At 45.4% G+C, this 19,534-nt stretch overlaps 1 protein-coding gene across 2 annotated transcripts in view; it reads right to left on the bottom strand.

Annotated features, from left to right (window-relative positions):
* tll1 (tolloid-like 1) overlaps positions 1 to 19,534 on the bottom strand; it is a 441,724-nt gene that overhangs the window by 95,473 nt on the left and 326,717 nt on the right. For both annotated transcript variants that reach the window (XM_078542318.1, XM_078542328.1), the window contains exons 15-16: positions 3,894 to 4,019; positions 1,671 to 1,831 (exon numbers count right to left, since the gene is read on the bottom strand). In XM_078542318.1, the coding sequence (XP_078398444.1) occupies positions 1,671 to 1,831; positions 3,894 to 4,019 (287 nt within the window). The remainder of the gene's footprint in view (positions 1 to 1,670; positions 1,832 to 3,893; positions 4,020 to 19,534) is intronic.

Genomic DNA, 19,534 nt, shown 5'->3' with positions numbered 1-19,534 from the left:
CTTTGAAACAGGACCTTTACCGTATCAAGTCAAAGTGGAAAACAGGATTGTTAGGAAACATATGGATCATCTCATAAGTCGAGAAACTCTCCAACAACAGTTAATCCACGTGAAATCGATGTTGAAACTTCGGCCCCTGAGGAGCCAGATCGACAAGGAATGACATACTGGGGCAGAATCTTCTGTTCGGCATGCGGCAGCGGGTCCCGCACGCCGATGCGTAAGATGACATGCGGTGACGTCGGGCCTATGTCCCAATGTTGCCGCGCATCATTCTGATCTTCTGTTCAGCTGCGCACCCACCAAACTGTCTAAGGCCTGTTAAGGCCATTAATAAAACAATTAACCCAATTGAGAAAGCTGCCCGTCCAACTTTTTAAAGGTTTTACAACTTTACAACTGCACTTAATCTCCCTGAGGCATGGACTCTCCCTCCTCTCCCCGCCTGCACAGGCAGCACTGAGCGAAACAGGGAGCGCGTCATGCTGGGCGGGCCTTATTTGGCCCGCCCACGTAAAATGGGGGTGCGCAGACAATCGCGGGTGGCAATAGGCTTCACACCCTCCCACTTCCGCTCCCGACCGGTCCGCCCGACGAGAAGATAATTGTCCCCCTGATGTCTCTGTTAAAGTGAATAGTTCTGAACTGCCACTGTCTAGGGATGTCCCTGATGCTGCAGTTCCTGTGCAAGTTAATCCAGTTAAGAACCTCCAGTTGCAGAGTTGCATCGCTCTACCCAAATCCAAAACCTCCTCAAAGACTAAATTTGTAATGGCATGAACTGTACATAATTGTATATAATATGGGTTAAGACCTTTTTGTAAGTAAGATGTAGTAATAAGTAAAATTAAAGGTGCAGGAATGTAATGATTGTAAGTTAAACCATTTCTTATTGTTATGGGGATCATGTGATTTTATAGACGAATCAGCCCTAAGCACGGGGAATCTTAGGGGCAGAGCTTTTTAGCCTTGGTCTTGGACCAAGCATGTAGCTTCATTTGGAGCCAAAGTTTACTGTTTCTTACAAGAAACTAGTCCTGCCTTCCACGTTTATTACAATTTAACTGCCTACGTTAAATCAAAGACCAGTCATAGGAAGACCACAGGACTCTCTCTCACTGGCCCAGGACTACAAATGTGCAATTCCTACAAACAGTTTTTTCTAATATTACTCCTATTGATATATAATGCTAGTAGGCATTTAATAGCTAGTTAAATTGCAATATATTTGATCAGCACCAAGATTCTTAACAAAAGTGGAGGATCCAAACTCACAGGCCTGGATTTTCCTGAATACTGCCTGAAATAGATGTTGGCAGGTTTCAGACACACTCAGGAGATGTGTACTGTTTGTGCCAAGTTTCCATAACCAGCTCATTTGCTTAACTGATAAATCTGAGTCCAGTTAACACATTTCACAAACAGTGAAGTAAACAATTGGTTACCTAGTCGTTGTCGTCATTTCACATTTTATACTAGTATACAATCTATTACACTCATGTTGCATATCAGAAAATATTATCTTTGATGATGTTTTATAAGCACGGGCTGCAATGTACTTTATGTATATTTAAAATAAAACTGCTTTATCAGCTCATGTCTATGTACTTTAGATTTAGCTAAAATTAGGAATTTTCATTTTGTGATTTGGCAGTATTTGAGCTACTTACATCATTGCCTTCTAATTCAAAAAATTCAAACTGCATAGAAATTCTGTACTGGGTAGGAGCCACAACTTGCCAAACACAGTTCTTATTAGGAGGATATTCTTTAGGCCAGCCTGGTGTGGTGATCGTTCCATTTAGCTTTGACAAGAGTCCTCCACAGGCAGCTAAAATTAAAAATGTTAAATTACTTTATAAATCTGAGTTTCTATATAACAGAATCAGTATAAATATAACAGCTAGACTGAAATATCAGACATGTATTCAAACGGCTGAGTAGCATATCACTAATGATGAAATGAGTGTGCAGTACAAATTATCGTTGACACAATTCATCATGATTTCATGTGATAATTTGATCATGGCTTTGATATCTTAAATGCTTCTGTGCATAGAGAAAAAGCCAGTGGGACTAGTTTTGGATTGGTCTAGTAAAGAGTCTGCATAGACATGGTGGGTGGAATGGCCTCCTTCAGTTGTGAATCTTTGAAATAAATGAAGTACTTGGTACGGTACCAAGTCAAATAGATTGTGAAGATGCCAGATTCAATCCATGGTGGATTAACTGATATAATCTGGGGCAGTAATAGAGGTATTTTAGTTTTCCTGAGCATTCCTAGGATAGGATGGAGTAGAAACCAGTGGGCTGGGTTACTCTCCAATGACTGTTGCTCAAAGTGTAGCAGCGTTTGTAGCAATTAGCTGTGATGCTCTATGATGGAATTGCTTACCAACACCCTCTGTTCAGGATCACATGTGAACAGTGGCCACCTGGGTAAATCATGAGATACATTCTGTGCAGTCCTGCATTACCACCACAACCTCAAACACAGGCAGAGGCACAGTGCTTCACAAAAGTTACCCTCTATCTCACCATCAGAAAATGCCTTCAGGACAGAAGGGTTTAAGGGGCGATAGCCTTAGATTTAGAGGCTTTCTCATGTCTGGTGACACATGAGGCAGACAAAGTACATGCTTCTCTCTGTTGCAATGGCTATTTTTTCCTGGAACAGGTTGCCAGCCTGTCAACAGAGGCTACAGCTTGAGGGGCACCATTCCACATCAAGCATGGCTGATCAGGAGGCTCTCTCACTCTTACTGCCTGCATAGGCATAATGGAAGGATTTACAAGTTGATAATCAATGTTTTGGCCCCATTATGAATACACCTTCCATGGCCATCAAGTCCTGGAGTGGGAATCAAACCAGAGCTTCTGGCTCAGATGCAAGGACACTACACATTGTGCCACATGGCCTCTTCTTAAGGGGAGATAACTGGCATAAAAATTAGAACTGGTTAAAATTAAACTGATCAATCTTTTGCTTACATGGGAATACAGGGAAATAAACACATTAAGATTAATGTTTGAGTGATCCTTTAGTGTGCTGAGCAAAATATTTTGGCTCATAATTTCTCTATAGCTGCCAGGAATGGCGTTCTATTATCAGCAGAGGGTAGTTACAGATCCGAGAAGCAGATGTTCTGCCAATTCTTACTCCCTTCTGAGGAGGAAGCTTCTACTTCAGATGATGGGCTGAATTTTCATTCTTGGGGCAGGTAGTAGGAGTCAAGATAATTCCTGATTCAGCCCACCTGTCTCGGGAGAAAATGCCCACAAATATTTTTCATTCCTGGGAGGTGGGTGCGGGCTGCAACTGGGCCAGCCAACCCGAGATAAAATTTCGGAGGCAGACACAAGGGCTGCCAGATGCCAAGGGGGGCTGTTTAATAGCTCCATATCAGGGGACTTTGTCCAAGTTATAATAAAAACAGAAAGGCCTCACCCCTCACATACCCTCACCTCAAACGCATTCCCCTGTCTTATCCATGCCACCTCATGCCCTCCATCCACCCCCTGTGGTCCCTCACGTTCACCCTATGCCAAGGTATGTCCCTCCAACCCACCCGCTATGACCCCTTATGTCCCCCATTTCCACTTTCTTTGAAAAAAAACTCCTTTTTACTACAGGCCAATAAAAGTGTCAATCATCCAGTCCCTTTAAAGTGTCAAATGCAGAAATTGCAAACACTTGAAAGTTCTTTATCTTGTTTAAATAAACATTGTGCAATTGACAGCATAGGTCAGAGAGCCAGAGATCTCAATTAAACAATCTTTTCCCTGGGGCTCAGATGTTTCAGTACCCTAATGGGTATCTGCTCTGTCTATCTGTGGTATGAAAATTAGAACCCTCATTATGTTATTTTATAGCCTTATTTTGAAACTTTTACCTTCACAACTTTTCTTGTCTGCTGCAAGTTCATACCCTGGATCACAGGTACACTTATAACTGCCCAAAGTGTTCACACATTGCTGCTCACAACCTCCATTGTCATGTCTGGCACATTCATCCTCCTCTGTGGAGATAGCAAAGAAATGAAAAAAAAATGTTAGTAGCTTACCTTTCTATGTCTGATATTTTTGGATGGGGTGGTTGATACCAGCTTTAATCCTCTCATACTGACTTAGCCCATCTCAGTTAGAACAGCAATAGGGGTATGCATTCAGATGAGAATAAGATTGGTTTGGCTGGGATAATGCCCAGAGCACATTAGCCAGTTGGCACTCAACGTCATTGGAAAGAGACAAGAAAGGACGGCCCCTTCTGGTGAATTACAATACTTAGGCTTATGGAAAAGCAATGTCTGTCAAAAACTTTGGATTTTTTAATGTTAAAGGCAGTACAGTTGCTTTTCTTAATTTGATAACGGTTAATTCGAATTATTAGACAATTCTAACTATTTAGTGCAAAAAATGTCTTTGAATTATCAGGAGTAGACCATGTATGAATGTAAGTTGTTGATAAGACAAGTTAGGTCAAAGGATAAAAAATGAAAAGGTTTTCTCAGTGGATTAAACCAATAAAGAAAATATATATTTCACTACAATTTGGTAACAGTTACAAACTAAAAAAGTAACCTAATAGAGAATTGCAGTTATTTGGAGCACAGCTTGCAATCATCAGAAGACTGACCTTTAGGGGTGATTGGGATTATTGAAGGAGGTCATGTCTGGGAGGTTTCTAAACATGTCTGTTACAAAATAAATTGATACCACAATAATTGATGTTCTAAGTAACTTGAAAGCAAAAAGTAACATCATCTTAACAGATTAATTGAGGTCAATTTTCTCTTCTGTGAAGTGCAAAATTGACTGCTCTTCATTTTAAAATTCTTATTCTCGTTTTCAAATCTCTCTATTGCCTTGCCACTCGCCATCTCTGTAATCTCCTCCAGCCCCACAAACATCCAAGATATCTGCACTCCCCTAATTATGACCTCTTGTGCATCCCCAATTTTCTTCACTCCATCATTGGTGGCCATGCATTCAGTTACCCAGGTCCCAAGCTATGGAATACGCTCCACACATCTCTCAGCCACTTTACATCATTTCCCTTCTTTAAGATATTCCTTAAAGCCTACCACTTTGACCAAGCTTTAGGTCATTGGGCCGAATACCCTTATGAGGCTCGGTACCATTCTTTGTTTTATAATTCTCCTGTGTAGCGCTTCAGGATGTTTCATTATGTTAAAGGCATTTGATGTTGATTTAATGTTCATGCTCCTTAACAGTTACATAACCTGGTGTAGTACTTGTTCAGTTTTAAAACAATAAGAGTATTGCTGGGGGGGCAGAAGTTGTGCTCTGGGCTTTATGCAGCCAGTCAATCTTATTCTCACCGAATGTCCACACAGGCACAACCCCCAATGCTGTTCTAGCTGAGATGAGCTAAATAAGCAGAAGAGGATTAAAGCTTGGATCATTTCATGCAATGTAACCCAGTAAAACAGTTCATTCAAAGAAATGCAATTTAAAATTCTTCGAGCTCTTGTCAAAACTGTTCTCTCCCCACAAGCTTGCACATATACTGTGTGCTACATTGCATGCTAACATGGAAAACAGAATGCATCAGCATTGAAAATAAACCCCAATGAAAATTTCCTTAGCAGCCTGGGGCAGGGTTCTGGTTGGCGAGCAGGGGTGGGGCCCACTCAACGACATGTAAAATGGCGTGGGGTGACGTTGGGCGGGCGTCCCGACATCACCCCGTGTCAGTTACATTTTCAGGTCGGCGGGCCCGCGTCCAAGTCAGCTGCGCGCCCACCGACCTGTCAACGGCCTATTAAGGCCATTAACAAAGTAGTTGAACTCATTAATGGACCTGCCCGTCCAACCTTAAGGTTGGCGGGCAGGCCGGGAGCCCTGGCAGGCTTGTGAAAAAGCATGAAACCTCATCCACAGGGGGGATGAGTTTCATGAGTTTCACAGGATTTAAAAATGTCACAATATTTTAAAATAAAAGTTATGGACACGTCCCAACTCATGTGACAGTGTCACATGAGGGGACATGGCAGAGGAATTTTTTTCTCACCTTTATATAAAGTTGAAAATCTGAGCCAATCTCCCTGAGGCAGCACTTAGCCTCAAGGAGATCTGTTCACTCTTTTGCGTGCATTTGCGAAAGAGTGAACTCCCGGCTGAGGGAACCCCTCCCCCGTGCGCTCAGGGAGCGCACAGCGCTTCCTGGCGGACGTCACACTGGGTGGACCTTAATTTGCCCGCCCGCGTAAAATGGCAGCACGCCCCCGACCAATCGGAAGCCCGCCCGCCCGCACGCGCCCACTCCCGCACTTCCCCAACTGGGGGGGAAATGTTGCCCCTGGTGTAAAAATAATTTTGCAGATAAGGCTGACAAAAGCTAGCCTTATCGATGCACAGCAGGGCATATTTAAATGTTTAAATACAAGATATAAAAATGCCCTTGTTTAATTTTCTCACAGTTACTTGCCAATGAGAGCTCCTAAGAGTAAGATCCTGGCACTAAAAGGCTTCTTCAGGGTGATTGTCAATCTACTTGATTGGTCAAATAGAGAGTTACAAGAGGCTGACACAAAGCACCCTACCATAGCAAGGTCCGCTATCAAACAACCTGAATGGAAACTGACAAAAACTGTATCCAAGCATGGCAAACAGCCATTCTCTTAGAATTAAACCTGCAACATCAGATTCAGAGACAAATCTATGCTGCATGTCACAGTGGGGCATTTCATCTTGAAAATTTAAGCAAGTCAATCTTCACTCTGGTTTGTATCTTATTTTTACCACTCATGAAATTCACACCTTGGTGTCTTTAAATCAAATTTTAACTGACCCATTCAACTAACATAATTCAGTCCTAATATCACAGCTAAAGTCAATGCTGTGTCAGGACATTTTATGTAAATGTAATGTTCTGGTGAAGACGACAAAATTAAACCTATTCATAACTTCTTCAAAAGAATGAAATATGTAAAAAATTAGAATGTTTTTGGATTTAGCTTGGATCAGTTACTGAAAATATATTAGAGTCCATGAAAATGGGAAACTGTCTCCATAAAGGTTAGAGATTTTACCTCACAAAATATGTCACAGCAGCTGATTCATTTTCTAACCCAAGTGCATAGAATTACCTTTAAATTAGAAAACCGTAGCTCTACCACTTAAACTTAATGCTCTTCCCAGTTACTTCTGTTGTAGCATAAAACAGCAGTATTCCTTACGTTAAACCTTCCATTCTGATATTTTTATATTTTTGAAATTGAAATGCTGCTCCTCCATATTCCTCACATACCATGTATCACACATCGTCTTAAGAGAAATAGCAGAGAATCTGCTCTCCAGCACCTGTGAGTAACGCTCCTACAACAGGTACAAACAAATGTGCAAGGGGAAGTGGAAGTGGCATCCCTTGCTTCTAGGAGGAAGTGCTTTATCTCCACCAGGGCCATCACTCTGCCTGCTTATTGGAGTGCTATTCCATCCTAACCTCTTTTTACTTTACTCCCCCATCCCCCCTCCTCTTGCACTGGCTGTGTACTTGCTGATAATCTGTTAAACCTCTAACTTCTTCCAGTCCTGATACTAGGTCATTGACCTGAAACTGTTTCTCTCTCCACAGAGGCTGGCTGACTGGCTGAGTGTTTCCAGCATTTTATGTCTGCATTTCAGATTTCCAACATCTGCAGCATTTTACATATGAACATACGAACAAGGAGCAGAAGGCCATTCAGCCCCTCAAGCCTGCACCGCTATTTAATAAGATCATGGCTGAACTGATAGTAACCTGATATCTGCATCCCACCTGCCCCCAATAACCTATCACTCCCTTGCTTACCAAGAATCTATCCATCTCTGCCTTAAAAATATTCAAAGACTCTGCTTCCACCACATTTTCAGGAAGAGAGTTCCAAAGACTCACGACCCTCTGAGTGAAAAAATTTTGCCTCATCTCTGTTTTAAGTAAGCGACCCCATATTTTTAAACTGCGACCCCCTAGTTCTAGATCTTCCCACAAGAGGAAACATCCTCTCCACATCCACCCTCTCAAGACCCCTTAGGATCTTAAGGCCAATATTTTCCGTTTGGCGGGCGGAGCAGGAGGGGACGCGGGCGGATGCGGACTCGATCGGCACCCACGATCGGGGCCACACCGCCATTTTGCGCAGGCGGGCCAACTAAGGCCCGCCCAGCGCATTTCCAACTCCCGTGAATAGCGGGAGTGCGTGGGCTGTGGTGGGCGTGCAGAGACCACCGGGTCCAATGGTAACCCAGCAGTCTGTTTAAATGAAGGCCTGGCAGCCTCCTGTAGGCTGCTCACAATAGCCACCTGGAGATCCAACCGCAGGGGGTCTGCTCAGCAGGTCAGTGTTGAGGGAAGGGCAGAGGATCAGGGCAGGTTGCAGGGTCTGCCACAGGAGCAGGGCAGGCTGCAGGGTAGGCCAGCGGGGGGCCAATGTGCCCCTCGCTTTTCTGATGACTGCCTTGCTGCCCTTCTCGAGGAGGTGGCAGCACGACGGGAAGTGTTGGTCCCCCACGATGGGAGGAGGAGGGCCCCCCCCACCCCTCCACATGACCAACGTGCCTGGGAGGAGGTGGCGGAGGTGGTGAGCTCCCGCAACGTGGTGCAGCATACCTGGATCCAGTGCCATAAGCGCTTCAACAATTTGTTGCACTCTGGAAGGGTGAGTACCATGTTGGCATTGGGCATTTAACCCAGCAGGTAGCCTTAGCCTTTGAGGGCCCCCCCAAGTCTTACTGTCATGACTGCATTGAATCATGTTGGGCATTTCTCGTACGCTGGGTGGCCAAGCAGATAGTGACCATGCTTACATCAGCCTGAGTCGTTCATGAGGAGATGGGTTCTCCCCCGCACCATGTGTTGCTCTTAGTCATATGTGACTAGTCTGGGGGCAACCTGCAGGAGATGCAGCTAGGCACATACTCAGAACTCCAACACATGTCCTATTCATGGTGGTGCCCTCAACGCTGCACGTAGTTGCGCCTCCTTGCTATGGGAGCTAACACCATGTGTTTCCTAAAGTGATGGACGCAGAATGTGTCCAAGGTGGCCGTTGAGGGGGGAGTTGGGAGCAGGCATACTATCTTTGTGTGACTGATCGGCAGTAGCGGGGAGAGGAGGCACTGGAGGTCTGATATGGGCCACTGTGGTTGGGGTGCGGCATGCGCGTGCAGAGTTCTTGTGCGAATTGCCGCAATGAATGGTCTTCTCTGTTTTTCAGGAGAAGAATGTTCACAATGCCTGTGTGCGTTCACAGACTGGAGGCGGCCAGGCTCAGCTCATGATTTTAAGTTGATTTGAGCACAAGGCCCTGGAGCTTGAGAGGCGCCATGCGCCCAGGTCCACTGGTATCGGTGAGGCTGGGGTGGATCAGCCAGGTATTTGAGGCCCACAGTGACATCCACTCTGTCTTCCCACCATCCAAAGCACTGATGATTGTTTGAATCGTTATTGTTGCAACATTGCTCAAACACAGACTGATAGAGTCAGAGGTGTGGGTCATAGACAAAGGTCCCTCGGCCCTTCAAAGATGCGCGTGTCCAGCTCCTTTCAAAGTTGCCTTATCCCATTTCCGACCACTATCTCCATGGCCTTGTACGCCATGGCATCGCAACTGCACATCCAAATACTTATTACATGTTAGGAGGGTTTCTGCATCCACCACCCTTTCAGGCAGTGCGTCCCACATTACTGTGTGCAAAAGTTCCTCATCACCTCACCTGTCAACCTCATGCATCTTACCTTAAATGAATGCCACCAGGTTACTCATCCCTCCGTCAAGGGGAAAAGTTCCTTTCTGTTGACGCTATCTATGCTCCTCATAATGTTATAAAGCTCAATAATGTCACCCCTCAATCTCCTCTGCTCCAGGGTAAATATCCCCAGTCTATGCTATGTCTCCTCATAACACCAACTCTCCAGCCCAGCATGCATCCTGGTCAGCAACCTCTGCACTCTCTCCGTTCCAATCACATCCCTCCCGTGCAGCGCATATCACAACTGGACGCAGAACTATAGCTGTGGCCTAGGCAGTGTTTTCTGCACTTGCAACATGACCTCCCTGTTCTGATATTCTGTTCCTTGGCTAATAAAGGCAAGTATGGCATTTACCTTCTTAAACATCTTATGTACCTGTCCCGTTACCTTAACGGGCCTGCTGACATGCCCAGCAAGGTCCATCTGATCCTCCTTACTTTCCACAGTCCTACCATTCCTCGTGTATTCCCGTACCTTGTTTCTCCTGATCAAGTGGATCACCTCACACTTATCCACATAATATTCCATGTGGCATTCCTTAAGCCATCTGACCAGCCCGTCTGTATCCGCCTGTAATGTTTGGGTCTCCTCCTGACTATTTGCTACCCCACCAATATTCATCTCCATAGGTCCTGGAAGGTTGAACGCATAATAAGCCAGGGGAAAATGGATGAAGTGTGTCACTGTGTGCACACTAACTGATCCACTGTCCTTGTTGTTAATTTCAGCATCATCAGAGCCTGTCCGCCAGGAGGAATTCCAGATGCCCCCTCTCACACCTGAGGGCTCTCAACGGTCACCTGTGTCACACCGTTTCTGCGAGGCAGGCACCAGTGCAGATACTAGCACCTCAGTGGGCACTGCAACATCGGCTAGTGTCCCAGGGCACAGTGGAGAGGGCACTTCACAATTGCTGGAGGAGCTGGCAGAGACAGAGAGTGCCGATGGCGCCAGCAGCCAGAGGACTGCAGGGGACCAGGCACATGCTGAGTCCAGGTGTGATGATGTGCCTCTGGAGTTGACTGCAACACAGCAGCTGCAGGGAATGCAGCCGGGTGTGCGAGAGCATCTGGGAGCGTTGCATGAGACTATGTTTCGCTTGGTGTCCATGGTGGAGGAATCCACGCGGAGCATCACTGATGCAATGAACCTCATGGCAGAGCATCACGCTTCTTCCATGGAGAGGGGCTTCCAGGAGAACAAGCAGATTCTCCAGGGGTTACGCTCGGACCTGCAAGCTCTCACAGCGCCAGTGGCCACAGCTGGTCATTGCCAATGTGGGAGATGGTGTGGGCTTCTAGCTTCCCAGTCATTGCCCATCCATCGACGGTGAGCAGGGAGGTCCGGGACGACCTCAGGTCGGCGAAACAGCTGCCTGTCGTATCTGTGGGCTCCTCTCACTGCGCTCTGGATGAGGGCACCAGCTGCTCCAGCCCTCTCCCAGTGACCACTTCATCCGGTGAGGCTGCGACGACTGGGGAAATGCCAGCTGTGGAACTGGCAGATCCCTCCCAGTGGGGCCAGCACAGGCTCCATGGGCCAGAGGACGACCGCCAAGGTCATCGAGGCCAACAGGACAGCAGAGACAGCAGGCTGTCTCAGAAGCCACTAAAAAGCAATGAGGCAGCATCATTCCCCTGTGCTTGCTCATCCTCAGAATCAGTGCTGGACTCATCGTGTGCAGCCGCATCCACTGCGTCAACGTCTTCATCATCCACTGCGTCCCCCTTTCCAGCGCAAGATTGTGGAGAGTGCAGCATGCAACCACTATCACCAAGACACGATCTGGGGGGTACTGGAGTACGCCCCCTGAGCGGTCCAGGCATCGGAAGCACATCTTGATTTGACCGATGGCTCTCTCCACCACAGTCCTTGTGGAGGCGTGGCTCCTATTGTACCGCTGCTCAGCCTCTGTGCTCAGCCTCTGTTCTTGGGTGGCGGAGAGGCGTCATGAGGCACCTTCTGAGGGGATAGCCCTTGTCACCCAGCAGCCATCCATCAAGCCGAGCCGGAGCACTGAAGAGCCCCGGCACCTGGGAGTCTCTGAGGATGTAGGCATCGTGGCAGCTGCCTGGGTACCTTGCACAGACTTGTAGAATCTGCATCCTGTGATCACACACTATCTGCACGTTCATGGAGTGGAAGCCCTTCCTGTTGACGAAGGCACCGGGCTCGCCTGCTGGTGCCTTGATGGCCACATGTATGCAGTCGATTGTAACCCGGACGCGGGGGAAGCCAGCAATCGCCGCAAAGCCTCTGGTTCTCTGTGTCTGGCTTGCCTGATCCCAGCAGAAGTGGATGAAGGTCAATGCACATCTGAACAGAGCGTCTGTAACCTGCTTGACACAAGTGTGGACAGCTGATTGGGAGGCACCGCAAAGATCACCCACCGAGCCCTGGAAAGAGCCAGAGGCATAGAAGTGGAGGGCAACTGTGAGCTTCAGAGCCGCTGGCATGGGGTGTCCACCCACACAGTTAGGAGAGATCTCAGGGCCAATCATCTGACAGACTGGTGTAGGTCGTTCAAAGGTGTCACTAAGCAAATGGGGATATACAACCAGCCCGACAACTTGTGAATGTGGAACTGAGCCACAGACTATGCAACATCTCCTGCAATGCCTATCGCTAGAGGAACCCTGCACCATTGCAGATCTTGCCGAATTCAACAACAAGGTGCAAAAATGTGTCCAGTTCTGGCTGGGCCATGTATAGACTGTCCGTGGACACGATAAGAAGAAGATCTGACAGATGTAGTGTACTGTCTCCCTTGACAGCCGGAGCCTCCTTCGGCACTGCACCTCAGTCATACTGAGGTAGCTGCTTCGCCGCCTGTTTACCCTGGCAGCTGGATAGTGGCATCTTCTGTGGCCCCTTCCACTTTGGACTACCTCTTGGCCCTGCGCCCCTTGTGCCTGCGCTAGTACTCCCAAAGATGGCTCCCCTGGAGGCTGATTGTGCACTCCTGGCCTCCTCCTCATTCTAGCCCTCCCTTCCTCCTCAGAGGAGCTGCCTCCAGTGGACATGTCAGAACCCATACCCAGGCTAAAGGGAGGCCTCCGGAAAGCTGCAAGCCCAATAAAGATTACTGACTGCAAAGTGTTGACCTGAAGGTTCAAAGTACACAGAAAGCTGCTGGAATTCGTTTTGAACTGCTACAGATCACACAGGCAAGTTTAAAAAAATTTCTGCAATAAATACTCACAGACCAGATTGACAACCCCACTGAGCCCTCTTATCCTGCCCTAGATGAGTTTTATTAAAAAGCCTCTTACCCGCCTGCCCATTGTGCCCATGCACTGAGCCAAAGATCGCACGGGTGCCTGAAAATTGGTGTTGATTACCGATTTAAGGGCCTTAACTAGTCCATTAATTAATGGTAGCCACACGTCAAACGTGCGCAGCTGTGGCTCAGTTCATAGTACCCTCGCCTTTGAATTAGAGGGTTGTGGGTTCATGTCCCACTCCCGGAAACCAAGAACTGTGATTGTACTCGAAAGAGTTGCAATCTGTGACTGTTGATAACTCAAAAGAGTTTCATTGTGCGCCCGCCCAGCGAAATACCACAATGGCACATGGTGATGTCGAGACACTCACCCGATGTTACCGTGCATCATTTTACGCACTGACGTGCAGGGCCCACCCCCACCGCACATCAAGCAGAAAATTCTACCCTATATGTTTCATCAAGTCACCTCTTACTCTTCTAAATTCCAGTGGATACAAGTCTAGTCTGTCCAACCTTTCCTCATAAGACAACCCAACTATTCCAGGTATTAATCTCTGAACTGCTACCAATGCATTTACATCCTTCCTTAAATAAGATGACCAATACTGTACACAGTACTCCAAATGTGGTTTCACTAGTGCCTTTTACAACTGCAGCATAGCCTCCCTACTTTTGTATTCAATTCCCCTCGCAATAAATGACAACATTCTATTAAGCTTTCCTAATTACTTGCTGTACCTGCCTTTTGTGATTCATGCGCTAGGACACACAGGGGGAGAATTTTCACGTCGACGTGCGGGGGCGGACCCGCACGCCAACGCATTAAACGACACGTGGTGACATTGCGTGTGTGTCCCGACGTCACCGCACATCCACGGGCGGGATGAGATTTCATGAAGGTTTTATTAAATTAATAAATAAATTTTGCTCACTTCATAAACATGTCCCAGCTCATGTGACACTGTCACATAAGGGGTCATGTCTGAATAATTTTTATCTTTCTTTATTTCAAATTTTAAATATGAACTTAATCTCCCTGAGGCAGCTCCGTGCCTCAGGGAGATTTCTGCGCTCTTTTACGCACATGCACGAAAGAGCGCAGGCCCCAATTCTCCTTCCTCCCCCCGCCCACACAGGTAGCACTGCGCGTCACACTGGGTGGGCCTTAATTGGCCCACCCACATTAAATGGCGGTGCGCAGCCAATCGTGGGAAGGCTATCGGCTCCACGCCCGCTCCCAACCGGCCCACCTGACCGGGAGAAAATTCTCCCCCAGATCCTTCTGCACCACCAACCACTGCAATTTGTTACCATTTAGATAATATGCTTCTCTTTTATTCTTCCTGCCAAAATGGACAATTTCACATTTCCCCATATTATACTCCATTTGCCAGATCTTTGCCCACACACTTAACCTATTTATATCTTTTAGTAGCCTCCTTATGTCCTCTTCACAACTTACTTTCCTACCTATCTTGGTGTCATCAGCAAATTTGGCAACCACCCATTCAATCCCTTCATCCAAGTCATTTACATAAATTATAAACAGCTGCGGTCCCAGCACTGATCCCTGCGGTACACCACTCATTACATATTGCCAACTTGAAAAAGATCCATTTATGCCTACTCTCTGCTTCCTGTTAGCTAGCCAATCTTTTATCCGTGCCAATATGTTACCTCCTATACTGGTGAGCTTTTATTTTCCACAATATACTTTGACGTGGCACTTTATCAAATGCCTTCTGGAATGCTAAGTACAGTACATCCACCTTTTATCCACAGTATATGTTACTTCCTCAAAGAACTTCAATAAGTTGGTTAAAAACGATCACAAAACCATGTTGACTCTGCCTGATGACCTTGCACTTATCCAAGTGCCCTGCTATAAATTCTTTAACAATAGCTTCTAACATTTTCCCTATGACAGATGTTAAGATGTTCACAGATCATGACAACAGAGGGATTGCTGTAGTTTCCAGCTTTCTGTCTCCCTCCCTTTTTGAATAATGGAGTTTCATTTGCTATCTTCCAATCTAAATGAGACCTTCCCTGAATCTAGGGAGTTTTGGAAAATTAAAACCAATGCATCAACTATCTCACTAGACACTTCTACTAAGACCCTAGGATGAGGTCCATCAGGACCCGGGCTCTTGTCAGCCCACAGCTCCAACAATTTACTTAGTACCACTTCTCTGGCGATTGTAATTTTCCTGACTTCCTCCCTCCCTTCCATTTCCTGGTTTATAGCTGCATCTGGGATGTTACTTGTATCCTCTATAGTGAAAACTGATGCAAGAATATCTGTTCAATTCATCTGCCATCTCTTTGTTATCCAATATCAATTCTCCAGACTCGCTTTCTGAAGCACAATCGCTCAGTTTGTTAACTTGCTTATTAAAATATTTATAAAAACTCTTACTATCTTTTTTATATTTCTGGCTAGCTTTCTCTCATACTCTAATATTTTCCCTCCTTATTAGTCTTTTAGTCATTCTTTGCTGTTCCTTATATTCTGTCCAATCTTCTGACCTGCCACCTGTCTTTGCACAATTATATGCTTTCTCTTTAAGTTTGATACTATCTTTAACCTTTCTGGTGAACTATGGACAGTGTATCCATCCCTTGAACTTCTTACTTGTTGGAACATATCTAGTCTGTGCATTCTGAAATATCCCCTTAAATATTAGCCACTGCATCTCTATTGACCTATCCCTCAAACTAATTAGCCAATTCACTTTAACCAGCTCAGCTTTCATGCCCTCCTAATTGCCCTTATTTAAGTTTAAAAACTTAGTCTCAGACCCCCTCCTCTCTCCCTCAAACTGAATGTAAAATTTCATCATATTGTGGTCGCTGCTCCTAACGAGCACCTTCACTATGAGATCATTAATTATTCCCATCTCATTGCACAATACCAGGTCTAGAATAGCCTGCTCTCTGGTTGGCTTCAGAATATGCTGTTCTAAGAAACTATCCTGAAAACATTCAATTAACTCTTCACCCAGGCTATCTTTGCCCATCTGACTTAAATCTGTAAATTTAAATCTCCCATGATTATTGCCATGCCTTTCTGACAGGCTCCAATTATTTCTTCCTTTATGTTCCACCCAAACATGTGGTTACTGTTAGGGGGCCTGTACACAACTCCCACCAGTGACTTGCTTTTGTTTTTATTGTTCCATAATCCCTGCAACTATCTAGTAACTTGTTCTAGTGGGAATTGTTTGTGTACCAATTTAGCAGTGTGAATTCACAGATCATGACAACAGAGGGATTGCACTTTAGCTCAAACCTGTCCTCATCATTCCCAATCACAAGGTTGCTGAGGCTAATTACAGCAATCCCATTACTGCCCGACAGAAATCAGCTACCTCAGCATAACAGTGGATTGTTTTAATTTAAAGTGATTGTTTACAAAGGTTTATTAAGTACCTTGAGAAGGGTTCTAATACATGACAATTCCAAGATATGGTAGAATTCACCTCAGTTTATTTGTTCATTAAGGGCTGGGTAGCACTTTGAGATTCACCCCTGGAATCTAAGTTTGAATATAACTCATATCAATAGTATAAGCCATTCTTGGCCAGCTTAGCGGATCAACATAACATGAGCTTCAACAGTCCGAGCCTATTCTTAGTGTGTGCGTGAGTGTGGTGATGGACCACGCAACATTCAAATCATTGGTGCTGTTTAGTGGTTATTGTAGAGCGTATTGTCTTTCAATCCCAAGGTCAGGGCCCAAGTTTGCCTTAGCTGGAACAGGAATTGAAGCCAAATTGCATTATTCTGAACGACATGCTAGCCACTTAGCCAAGTGAGCTAACCTACCATAGCGTTGTGGTAAGCTTTACTTTGCGTCTCCTTTTGCTACACCTGGCCTTTTAAGTATGCAGGCATTGCAACAGTTATACCTTCCTTTTTGACGCAAGAACAGAACGGGAAAAGCGGCCCAACCATGGCCAACAAAAGAAATTAAGGATAGTATTAGATCCAAAGAGGAGTCATATAAGTTGCTAGAAAAAGTAGCAAGCCCGAGTTATGGGAGCAGTTTAAAATTCAGCAAAAGAGGGCAAAGAGATTGATCAAGAGGGGAGAAATAGAGTATGAGAATTAACTTCCAATGAACATAAAAGTGGACTGTGAAGCTTCTATAAGTATGTAAAAGGAAAAAGATTAGTGAAGACAATTGTAGGTCCCCTACAGTCCAAAATGGGAGAATTTAAATAGAGAACAAGGAAAAGGCAGAGCAATTAAACAACTGCTTCAGTTCTGTCTTCACAGAAGACAACACAAATAACTTCCCAGAAATACTAGGGAATCAAGGGTCTAGTGAGAAAGAGGAATTGAAGGAAATCAGAATTACTAAAAAAATACTGCTGTGAAAATTAATGGGACTGAAAGCCGACAAATCCCAAGGGCCTGATAATCTACATCCCAGGGTACTAAAGGAGATGGTCATGGAAATAGTGGATCATCTTGTGGATGACAAGATTTTTGTCATCTTCCAAAATTCTATAGATTCTGGAACAGTCCCAGCAGATTGGAGGGTGGAAAATACACCCTCACTATTTAAAAAAGGAGGGAGGGAGAAAACAAAATTACAGACTGATTAGCCCAACATCAATAGTAAGGAAAATGCTGGAGTTTATTATAAAGGATGTGATAACATGACACTTAGAAAATATCAATGGGATTAGGCAAAGCCAACATGGATTTGTGAAAAGGAAATCATGTTTGACAAACCTACTGGGTCTTTTTGAAGGTGTAACTAGTAAAATTGATAAGAAAGAACCAGTGGATGTGGTGGTATTGGGATTTTCTGAAAGCCTTTGGGCAGAATCCTCCGGTCGGCGTGCGGGGGTAGGCTCGACACGTTGATGTGTAAAATGACACGCGATGACAAAGGGCGTGCATCCCGATGTCATCGCGCGCCATCGCGATATTTTGTTCGGCGGGCGTGCTGGCTGCGTGCCCACGCAATGTTAAGGGCCTATTAAGGCCGAGAAGAAATTAATTAAAGCACTTAAGAACACTGCCCGTCCAACCTTAAGGTTGGAAGGCGCGAAAAGCTAAAGCAGCCTTTACGTTTTTCAGGAAACCTCATCCACAGGCGAGATGACGTTTTCTGAGCTTTTATAATAAATAATAAATAAATAAAATTTCCCACCTTTACAAACATGTCGCAACTCTCTTGACACACATGAGGGGACATGTTTGAATAAAATTTTAATTTGATTCTTTAATTATTTTCATATCCATTCAATCTCCCTGAGGCAGCTCCATGCCTTATCCCGCCCCCGCCCGCTTCCGCCCAGCCTGCCCACCATAGGAAAAATCTAGGCCTCTGATAAAGTCTCACATAAGAGGTTAGTGTATAAAATTAAAGCACATGGGATTGGGAGTAATATATTGGCATGGATTGAGAATTGGTTAGCAGACAGGAAACAGAGAGTAGGAATAAATAGGTATTTTTCGGACTGACAGGCGGTAACTAATGGGGTACTGCAGGGATCAGTGCTTGGGCCCCAGATATTCACAATATATATCAATGATTTGAATGAGGTAACCAGATGGAATATATCCAAGTTTGCTGATGACACAAAACTAGGTGGGAATGTGAATAGTGAGGAGGATGTTACAAGGCTTCAAGGTGATTTAGACAAGCTGAGTGAGTTGGCAAATACATAGCAGATGCAATATAGCGTGGATAAGTGTGAAGTTACCCACTTTGGTAGGAAAAATAAAATGGCAGAGTATTATTTAAATGGTGATAGATTTGGAAATGTTGGTGTACAAAGAGACTTGGATGTCCTTGTACACCAGTCACTGAAAGCAAGCATGCAGGTGCAGCAAACAATCAGGAAGGCAAATGGGGTTTTGGCCTTCATTGCAAGAGGTTTTGAGTACAGAAGCAAGGATGCCTTACTGCAGCTGTACAGGGCCTTGGTGAGACTATGCCAGGAGTAGTTTGTGCCGTTTTGGTCTCCTTACCCAAGAAAGGATATACTCGCCATAGAGGGAGTGCAGCGAAGTTTCAGCAGACTGATTCCTGGGATAGCAGTATTGTCGTATGAGGGCAGATTGGGTCAACTACGCCTGTATTCACGGGAATTTAGAATAATGAGAGGGGATCTGATTGAAATGTATAAAATTCTGACAGTGCTGGGCAGACTGGATGGAGGGATGATGTTACCCCTGGCTGGGGTATCTAGAACAAGGGGTCACAGTCTCAGGATATGGGGTAGGCCATATAGGACTGAGATTAGAAGAAATTTCTTCACTCAGAGGGTGGTGAACCTGTGGAATTCTCTATCACAGAGGTTGTGGACGACAAGTCACTGAATATATTTAAGAAGGAAATAGATAGATTTCTAGACTCTAAAGGAGTCAAGGGGGAGAATTTTCTCCCCATCGGGGGGCTGAGCAGGAGCGGGAGCAGGCGGTCGCCCAGCTGATCACTGCCCATGATTGGCTGCGCGCCACCATTTTACGTGGGCGGGCCAATTAAGGCCCACCCAGCGGGACGCGCACCCGGAAGTGCTGAGTGCTCC

This window comes from Cetorhinus maximus, chromosome 1, assembly GCF_964194155.1.
Source record: "Cetorhinus maximus chromosome 1, sCetMax3.hap1.1, whole genome shotgun sequence".
In the NCBI taxonomy this organism is placed as follows: Eukaryota; Metazoa; Chordata; class Chondrichthyes; order Lamniformes; family Cetorhinidae; genus Cetorhinus; species Cetorhinus maximus.
Note: the sequence above shows the minus strand (reverse complement) of the source record. Positions and strands in the feature narration are given on the sequence as shown.